Source organism: Medicago sativa, chromosome 8, assembly GCF_051527215.1.
Source record: "Medicago sativa cultivar Bolivia chromosome 8, Bolivia_mono, whole genome shotgun sequence".
Lineage (NCBI taxonomy): Eukaryota > Viridiplantae > Streptophyta > Magnoliopsida > Fabales > Fabaceae > Medicago > Medicago sativa.
Window position 1 is genome coordinate 7,994,786 of NC_140756.1, and position 10,419 is coordinate 8,005,204.

General features: G+C 33.0%; 1 protein-coding gene across 1 annotated transcript; it reads right to left on the reverse strand.

The window, feature by feature from the left end:
- Positions 1-2,564: 2,564 nt before the first annotated feature.
- On the reverse strand, positions 2,565-6,525 carry LOC146896637 (disease resistance protein RPV1-like). The gene is made up of 5 exons (XM_085737383.1): positions 5,928-6,525; positions 4,709-5,822; positions 4,182-4,454; positions 3,393-4,082; positions 2,565-3,296 (listed from the first exon to the last, which is right to left on the reverse strand). Exons 1-5 carry the CDS (start codon positions 6,443-6,445, stop codon positions 2,739-2,741), a joined length of 3,153 nt encoding a protein of 1,050 aa, XP_085593509.1. The 5' UTR covers positions 6,446-6,525; the 3' UTR covers positions 2,565-2,738.
- Positions 6,526-10,419: the final 3,894 nt, after the last annotated feature.

Sequence of the window (10,419 nt, forward strand, 5' to 3'; positions counted from 1 at the left end):
CGATCTCTTCGTAGTTCCTATGCCGGATCAAACTTTTTGAATTTGTTCAACAGTATCTAACCAACGAAGCGTCCAACTCGATCGGTCCTCTAGTCTTGTGATGAGCAAAGACGAGAGAACATGGTTCTCACGTCGTTGTCGTTCGTGAGTTTCATCTCGACCGAACCGAAGAGATCCGCCGAGTCGGACAATGGACATCGATATTCAACACCGACCACCCTCCTCGTGTCTCCGTGGTTGAGTTGACGGTTGATTTGATCCGGCTCATCCTTCAGCCCGAGAGGGTGACATCGTTGTGAATCCTAAACGGATGGGGTGGTTTTCCCCGTTGTATTAGGCGCCGCTAGCTTGGTGTTCGAGATCAAAGCCGGGAATTCCATAATTTTTTTACGGTGTAGTTTACTTGTAATGAAAACGGGGACCCCTATTTATAGAATTATCCGGCCATTGTGGACCACTTAAACCGTCGATGCAATGTGGATCACACAAAAGAATCCAATGCAATGTGTAATTCGGATTACATATTCTAGATCGCATCGAAGCTTTTGGTCGGTGGTCCGCACCACAAAGAAAACGTTTTTCAATTGTGTTGGGTGGTAGTTGTTTACCCCGGATTTTGGTAAACTACCGAACCGGTTTCAAGACGTGGGCAAGCGAGATCAACCGGCAAATGCGAAGAACGTTTGTGTTTGATTGTTCAATTTCGTTAGTGACTATTCTAGCGAACTATGAATATAGCCGTCAAAATCCGAAACGGGGTGAGACCCGTCGAGATTATCTTCAATGGATCGATGCAAAGGATTTAAAGGATAAAGGATAAAGGAAAAGAGCCTAGACTAAAGAGCTAAACCAGAAATTGCATTAAAGTAAATGAATGTAAAAAAGGTTGGTACACAGATTCATACGCTATGGCAAAATGTAAGCAAAAAAAGACAAACTACATTCAATTTCTTTGTCTCAAAATGTAAGCAAAAAAGACAAACTTTTATCTTATTTAATCTTTTTTTTTTAAAAAAATCATCTTTTCTGGAATTTTTTTGTTTATTCTCATGAAATTAAATACAAATTACATTCAATTTTTTCTCTCTTTCATTTTCTCCATAACCAATATCCAATGAAAATTGTTTTTACATCTTCCCATAAAACTTATTCCAAAGAAAATACAAAAAATTATAATATATATTCTTATGTTTTAGTTTTCTTAACAAGTGTGATTTGATTATTTTTTGCTTACAATTTGGGACGGAGAGAGTATTTATTAGGCTTTGTTTGGGAGTTTGGAGGGGAGGGAAAAGAAGGACTTTGTATGGTTGAAAATGCAAGGAAAAATGGTAAAATCTTTCACATTTTTTGAAAGAGTAATCTTTCACTTATGATTACTATATTTTTAATTTAAAAAATATTACAACTATGTAGATTAAATTTTGAAGAATTTATGTAAACCCCTCAAAACTTTCCTCCAATATAATTTTTGAGTTCTTAAATAAGGAGAATTTTGTATTAGGAAGAAAAACAAACTCCAAAGTCTTCTCCTTTCAATATCAATTATTTCTTTTACTTCAAACTTCTTCCTTCATTCCCTTCCAAACTAGCAAACAAAAATGTGGGATAAGATTTGTGGTTGGTTATTTTTAAAATGCAACACGCCGAACACGATGCCTTCAATTATTCATTGTTTCATTTTCAGTAAACCTCGGTTGTTTAAAAGTCTTCTCAATTTTAGTCATTAAAAAAAGTCTTCTCGATTGGCCTATTTTTAAGGCTTTAGAAAACAGAGAAGAAGGTCTTGTACTCTTCACGAACAACAACAACCATATGTGGCCTATTGTCAAGGCTTTAGAAAAGAGTTAAATGTGCATGTTTGTGAAACTTGTTAATCTTGAGGAAAAGGTCAGTGTCAATAACATCCAAGACCATAAACCCCACCTTATTTGATCAAACTATGGAAAAGAGCACTTATTTTGTCACCGGTATTTGATTCAAATAGAGTTGGCCGGGATTTCATTTGCACTATACTTTCTAATTTGTCAATCTTTGAACACAACATCTATGTAATACAGTTATTGAACTTGCCTCTTTCAAGGATGCCATCCTCATAAAACCATATGCAGTTGGATATCTCCACTATTTTCCTCATCATGTAATTCAAGCTTCTGCTGCTACTTTCCTTTCTATGCTAATATCAAACTTGGTTTTCCTCTTCTTAACCTATGGAATATCAAACTTTCATTATAATTCAACTACGTGATCTTTTCTATGGAATGTCAATGCTATGGTAAAGGGTTGAAAGCTAAATGTTTGAGTTATGTCTCTCTGTTTGTGCTATAGTGTCATTCTCAAAGATGGTGAGCTTTGCTTAATATGGATGACTCTTTAGGGGTAATATCAGTGTATTTGCCTTTGTAATGTTTGTTTCTAGAAAGAAAATTTAAAATGCTGCACAACAATGAAGATTTACAATACTTAGCATGCCTAGTCTATGAGTTGACATATAATAAATTAGTTGGAATTATGTAAAATGAATGCCACCAATGACATGTAAACGAAACAAAAAGGACCCAAAATTACGAGCTAAAGAAGATATTTCATTATAGCTTTATACCTCATTAATTGAAACAAAATAGTAAGCACATAAATTCCCTAATATACAAAGCATAGGGCTGTCTCTTCTCCCTCCCTAAAAATATTGCCAGACATTTTATGGCAAAGGCATGTCCAATCAAAAATTGTTCAAACCTTTATCCGTCTGTATTATGGTTCAAGCATAAACATGCACCCAAACCTATATTCGTATGTTCGTTCAAGCATAAACATGGACCCATTCTGTCTGGAAGTCTTGTAAATAAACTTTTATTGGGCTTTGGTGATGGCTCCATTTCCATGTTAGGATCATCAACTTTCACAACAATTGACTGGCCAGATATTAGATAAACAATTGTCTTCTTAACAATCAATCCATGCTTAAAAGCTACGTAAATCTTCACATCATCACCAGGTCCTAGATTTGAAGTTACATTCTTCCAATCTTCACCATTAAAGGACATGATTGTGTCTCTCTTGTAAACATGGATGGTGCACTTTGTGCAATTAATGATCAAAACACCAGCAAAACATTCATCTCCTATGTTTTCAGATGTTGATGAATAAACAACACGTAAGATTATTCCCTCCATGTGACAATCAATATTCTTAGGAACTTGAAATTGTGCCGAAGGTCCTTCACCTATACAGGCTAACCAAGAAGAATGATTAGCAACTGGAAGGAAAAAATTGCTTGAGCTGTTGCTTGTTAATCCCTGTATCATAAGCATAAGTTCAGTTATTTGTGTAATTAAGCTATTAAAACTAGGAAGCTAGTTGAAACAAAATAGCCAAGAGGAAATACAAGGAACCTGTGATATGCTCTTGTCAATAGAATGACAACTTGCCATTCCAAAAAAACGTGATCTCGAGGAAAGATTTGAGATTTGCGATGCTTGATCATCAAGAATTCTTCTAAATTCTTGAGTTATCTCTGGGTGACATTGTATCCAAACAGTTCTAAGTTGTGAAAGGCTCACTATTGGTGATAGAAAGCCCAAGTAATTATTCTGTATATTGATGGGAGATAAAGATGAAGCCATGTTTCCAGATAGGGACATAAGGGGTAAGAGCATATCTAGGACCTGCTGAAAAACATATGATGATCTTTCAGATCCACATAGGGATATATACCCGATGCTTTCCAATCTTACTGTTGAATACGGATGTTGGAAACTTGTATCTTTTATGATAAGTGTTGTCAAGGATTTCATCTGCACTATGCCTTCTTCCAATTTGTCAATCTTTGAACAACCAGAAAGGATGAGAGTTTTCAAAGATTTCAATTGATATATATTCTCTGGGAGATTGCTCAGACTTGTACAGTCTTTTAAATTTATCAGAAGAATATTCTTGAGATCCCCAATGGATGGGTGTAACGCAGACAAATTTGGACAATCCTCCATAATGAGCTTTTCAAGATTCGGTAATTTTGAAAAGTCGGGGGTGCTTTTCAAGTGTATAGAATGACTGAGATTGAGAATTTTTAGGTTCTCCAGAAGCTGCAAGAAGATAAATGTTTAAAATGAAAATAAAATTAACGGTGGCAACAATTACTATAGTTATTAAATTTAAGTTTCAAAATAATATTTAATTCACACCTTGGTTTTATTCCAAACTTGTTGAATATTGCTGTGTTCTAACTCAAAAACAACTAGTTTTCCCATATTAAATTCATCAGGTATAGACTCGAGAGTAAATCCCTTCCAATGGAGCCATCTCAGTTCTTGAGAAAGATACCCAAAATCTCCAGTAAGACCAACGCGATCAAGTTGTAAGAGTTTCAAATTCTTCATCTCCTTGAAAGTAGTGTTGATGTCAACATTGCTGGTGCTTTGCGACTTCAAAACCAATCCTTCCACAGTCTTTGTTCCCTGCACGTACAGGAAAAATAGAGGTAGGAAGGGGAAACATTTTTTGTTTGCTTCTTAGAAAGTGATACAAAAAGCTACAGAGAAGCATCACAAACGTGTTTGTAATGAATAATTGAACATAACAATGCAAACACACATCAAATATTTGCGGCCCCTATTAATAAGAATGATATAATTGCAAATATACAAAGAATTTCGGTAAGAAGATGGAGGATGATCAGAAGTTTCAAATTTTACAGAGAGAAAGTTCTTACAGTATTTTCTGTCAATACTTTATGTGCATCCTCGTGAAACCACAATCGCCTACGGTTCCCATGCTCTTCTATTGATCTTTTATGAACAATTTCTCTTCCCATGTTCCGTAGCAAATCATGCATTCCAAGCTTGTTATTCTTTTTAACTTTTACGAGGCTCTGCTCTATGAGGATAGGTATTCCAACACCAGCAGAAAGTTCACAACCATCTAGAATCTCTGAAACATAGGCTATGTCCTTACCTACAAAGAAACAACATATGTCGAGAAATATATGCTTTTCATGATTTTCCTTCAAACCATCATAGCTTATTTCCAGTTTCTTTAGGACTTCATAATCGGGAATTCTCTTTAATTTTTTAAGTACACTTTCCCATTCTTGTTTTGACCTGTCACGTAACTTAAATCCAATGATTTCAAGAGCCAGTGGTAATCCTCCACAGTAATTAACTATGCTTTTTGAGAGGTCACCGAAGTCGCTTTTTGGACGTGGTTCTCCAAAAGCATGCCAACTGAAAAGCTCAAGGGACTTGTTCTCGTCCATTTCCTTTATCCTATAGATACGGTCAACTTTTAGTAACTTAAGTATGCGTACATCCCTAGATGTAACAATCAATATGCTTCCCGGAACAAAACATATAGGGTTTCCACATAGGGCGTTTATTTGCTGAGATGTGCTCACATCATCAAGTACAATTAGTACCTTTTTCCCAATAAATGCGTCCTTGATTTTGGTTATCCCAGATGCAGTGTTGTCTATCTTCTCATTTGTTTTCAAGACATTTGCAAGAACTTGTTCTTGTAAATGAATAAGCCCTTTATCACCATCATCACATTTACAAACTTCTCTAACTTTCTCAACGAAACTGTGATGCACAAATTTGCACTGAATTTTGTTGTAGATAGCTCTGGCTGTGGTTGTTTTACCCAACCCACCCATACCCCAGATCCCTATGGAACAAACTTTGCTTGATTGATTTTCAATAAACTGGATCACTTTTTGAACACGGGTACCCAATCCAACTGGAAAATCGGTAATATTCAATAATCTTTTGTTTCGCTTTATCTTAATGTCTTCAACAATTTGAGAAATTAGTTCAACTTCAGTCTCAGTCCTTCGATATAATGATTAAACACACAGAACAAGTATATAAATTATTTGAAAGATTATTATAAGCTGAAAAATGATGCAATAAAAGAAAAAGAACCAGTAAACTAACCCGAATCGTTTTATATGCCAACCAGATATATTTGCAACTTGGGTAAGTGCAATCTTCCAAGTGGACAACACAGAATATCTCCTTCCTCCTCCTGAGAAACTTTTTGTTGCAGTTTCTTCCAAAACATTTCCAAAATCACCTGTCTGATGACGTAAAACAGATGGGTCAACGTAGTAAAAAACAGGCACAACCACCTGACCATAATCTTTGCGGCATTTCATGATGTGTTCAAGCTCTTTAAGACACCAGCTAGATGTGTGAAAGTTTTTGGAGAAAACAATGATGGAAATACGAGAACCTTCGATTGCTCGTAATAGCTCTGGTCCCAGCTCTGTCCCTTTTTGAAGCCGATCATCGATGTAAGTGTTGATTCCAGCTGTTGAGAGGTCGCGGTGAAGCTGAGCAACGAAGGTACGACGAGTGTCCTCGCCTCTGAAGCTAAGGAACACGTCGTAGATCAGTTGAGGAGTGGACGACAACGACGACGATGATGAAAATGATGATGATGAAGAAGACATTGACTCACTGTTTATGATGAAACTTGAAAAGATTTGAAGTCAACTCTTGCAACTTTACAAGACAGAGTAAGAAAGTGGATGGAATGTGGAAAGTTTCCCTCGTATTTAAATGGATAAACCACTAACATATTTGCTAGTTACACCTTGTTTTATTTGTTAGACTACTCATACATATTTATTTCTCTCTATATTTTTTTGGGTTAAATATGTTTTTGGTCCCTATAAATATACCAACTTTTCGTTTTAGTCCCTCTAAAAAATTTCTTCAACTTTTAGTCCCCTAAAAATTTTCCATCTTCACTTTTGGTCCCTTCTTTAAAGTAAACTCATATGTAGAATTCATATTTTTTAATAAAATTTTGGAGAGAAATTCATAATATTTTAAGAATCACTCCCAAAAAAACTTAGAATTGTTTAACAAAACCTGAATTTAATAATAATTTTTCTATTATTTACGGTTAAAAGTTCATATTTAATTTATGTTTTGTTAAAAAATTCTAATTTTTATTGGGAAAGATTTATACAATATTCTACACATATCTGCACAATTTCATTAAAAAAAATACTAAAAATAGTGATTGAAAATTTTATAGGTACTAAAAGTTGAAGAAAAATTTTAGAGGGACAAAAACGAAAAGTTGATATATTTATAGGGACTAAAAACATATTTAACCCTATTTTTTTTTAGGAAATTCTCTTTGTATTTGCTAGTTACACCTTGTATTTTTTTGAGAAAAATATTAAATTTTGACTTTGAAATGTTGAATAAAGTTGAATGCACAACTTTCAAGACAATTATTTCTATTTTAAATTCTTTAGCAAATGCCCTTGGAGCACATGTTAGTATTTATATTATATACTCCATTTGGTCACATTTATAAGCAAAAAACAACTTTTTAGATACATTCAATAATTAATGTATCTAGTCACATTTATAGGTCAGTGTACATTAATTATTCAATATATCTAAAAAGTTTTTTTTTTAATAAATGTGATTGGAGGAAATATATATAATTTTAATACACACCGACCTAAAAATTAGAAGGTGTGTTAGCACCCATCACTCTTTTAGTTGGACAAAAGATACCCTTTTTCCTTTAGAATAAAGTCAACATAAAGGGTATGATTATAATTTTAAATTTAATGGTCTCGTTAACTTGTACCCTAAGGAAGGACACAAGATAAGAAACTAAATATAGAAATTTAGTATTAGAAATTGTGCATTCGTAATTTTAAAAGGTTAAAAACTTATCTTTTCGATGTAATATTTATTTTTTAATTATATTTTTAGGTTGTTATCTTGTGCCCTTATATCTTGTGCCTTAAGGGCACAAGTTAACATCTTCTTATATATAAAAGTTAACCCGGGTGAATATTTTAGCCCTAATTTTAACCTAAACCTATTGCATAGATTTACCGTTTTAACTCAAATGCTTATTTTCTCGGTTTAACCTTATATGCTTCCTACTCTTTCTCTTCTTCTTATTATTATTATTATTATTATTATTATCTTCTTATCACTTATTTATTAAAGTTAACTCGCACGCTAACTATTGCCCTAATTTTAACCTAAATTTTATGCTTACTTTTACCGTATTACCCCTATTTAATTAAACCTATTTAATTTAGTTAATTTAATCAAATTCTTATTTTCAAACGGAGAGATCTCTTATCTCTTATCTCTTATTTATTAAAGTTAACCTGGACGCTAACCGTTGCCCTAATTTTAACCTAAATTCTACGCTTACTTTTACCGTATTACACTTGTTTAATTAAACCTATTTAATTTAATTAATTTAATCAATTTAATCAAAATCTTATTTTCAAACGGAGAGATATCTTATCTCTTAGTTATTAAAGTTAACCCGGACGCTAAATGTTTCATCCTATAATCGTTGCTCCTATTTTCAACTCATCGTTGCTACTTTGTTTTTACTAAACAGAGTCCATCCTATAACAGCTTTCCTTCTATTTTATTTTCCTGCTCCTACTTTGTTTGCAAGATAAACAATAACAAATATATATACTACTAAATCTTGAGGTGTGGCGGTACTTGAAATTTTTAGAAATTGCAACTTTAGAATATAATTGTTCTTGAATGTATGATTTAGGGTGTCTCTATCACCCCTAATTTCCCAAATGTTGTTGGCTTCTACTTGGAAATAGGAATAAAACTTAATAGACTGATCAATTCAATATGCTATATTTATTATTATAAAATAATATGAGTGGATGGTAATAAAAAAGAGAACATGAGTGGACCTTTAATTAAAAAATAAAATTTAATATAAATGAACCAAGTGGATATGAAAGCATGGGTGGCGAACGGTTAATATGTGTAACGCCCTCCTTTTTATTTAATTATTTTAATTAGTTTTAGAATATATTTATATATTTATATGATGTATATGAGGAATATATGATTTGTTGAGATTAGATGTCTTTTTATAATTTAGTTAATATATTTTGTTGAGCGATATTTTGTTATGTTATATGTTGGTATTTACTAGCATAATATATTTGTTAATTGTTATAGATATATATTTGTTATTTGGTGTATTATTATATATTTAGTAGAGAAATATTATTTATTAGAATATGAGAATTATTAGTGTGATTAAAATTGGAGATTAGAATAGAAAGAAGAATAAGTTGTTGGGCCTAAATAGATTTGGGAAGAATATTTTAGTATTATAAATAGAGAAGCTTAGGTTAGAAAGAGTTTACCAAAAACCACTTTTTGGAAAAGAGGAGAACAAGAAAGAAGAGAAGAGAAGAGAAAAGTCAAGAGAAGAGGAGAAGACCTTAGGAAAGAAGAACGCCGGTGCCGATTCGGGAATTAATCTAAGGTGAGGGTGAGACTATCTTGCATTAATATTAAGTTGTTAAATCATTAGATTACATCTAACAAGTTGGGGAGAGTTTGTGAGAATTTGAGAATTAGGATTTTGAGAGAGATTTGATGATTGGATGATGAAAACTTGTTGAATTGATGTAGAAATTGTGTGCAGACCTTAGATAATCCATAGGATGATTATTGGAAGTAGTTTTGAGGTTAGCACCATGAGATTAGGTGAAATTTGAAGAAAATCTGCATTACGCCCGAATTTTGATATTAAAACTGGTATTGATCGGTGCGGAATTGGTCTTAGGTGTACAAACAAAAGTTGTAGGTATGGATGTTAGCTTTCTAATGTTGTTGGGCTCACGTCAAAACGATTTATAGAACTTGAGTTATGGTTAAATTACTGTACGTAGGTCCTTGTGAATTTTTATGGACTTTCAGCACAACTTTTCCGAATTTAAAATGAAAACTGGTATTGATCGGTACAAAATTGGTCTTAGGAGTAAACATGAAAGTTTTAGATAATTTTGTTAGCTTTCTAGTGGCTTTCGTTTGACGTGAAAAAGATGTTCGATATTTGAGTTATGATGAAAATACTACAGGGAGGTCTTGACGGCATTCTCTCGTTTCATGTTTTTGCGTTTTGTTCATATGTTTCTGTTTTGAATTGATCTTTGTTGTAAACATGAAAGTTGTTGATATTTGTGATATCTTTCCAGTAGCTTTGGTTTGACATGAAAATATGTTGTGGATAATTTATTATGTTTTTACAAAGATACATAGTGAATTATTGTTGATGTTTAAATACGATGTTATATGAAGTTGTTTATGATTGATGAATATGATGTTTTAAGATGTTGTTTATTATCATTTGATATTGTTATATTATGATATGACATGAATTATTTATATGATCCATATGTTGTCAAGATGCTAAGATGTTAAGATGTTAAGACGTTAAGACGTTAAGACGATAAGAGTTGTTAAATCGTCGAGTCGTTATGAAGTCATCAAGTTGTTAAGATGTTATGTTGTCAAGATGTCAAGATGTTAGGATGTCATAGATGTTCATGAAGTTGTCTACGTTGTACAAAAGTTATGCCGTTGCATTAGAGTTGTGTCGTTGCAT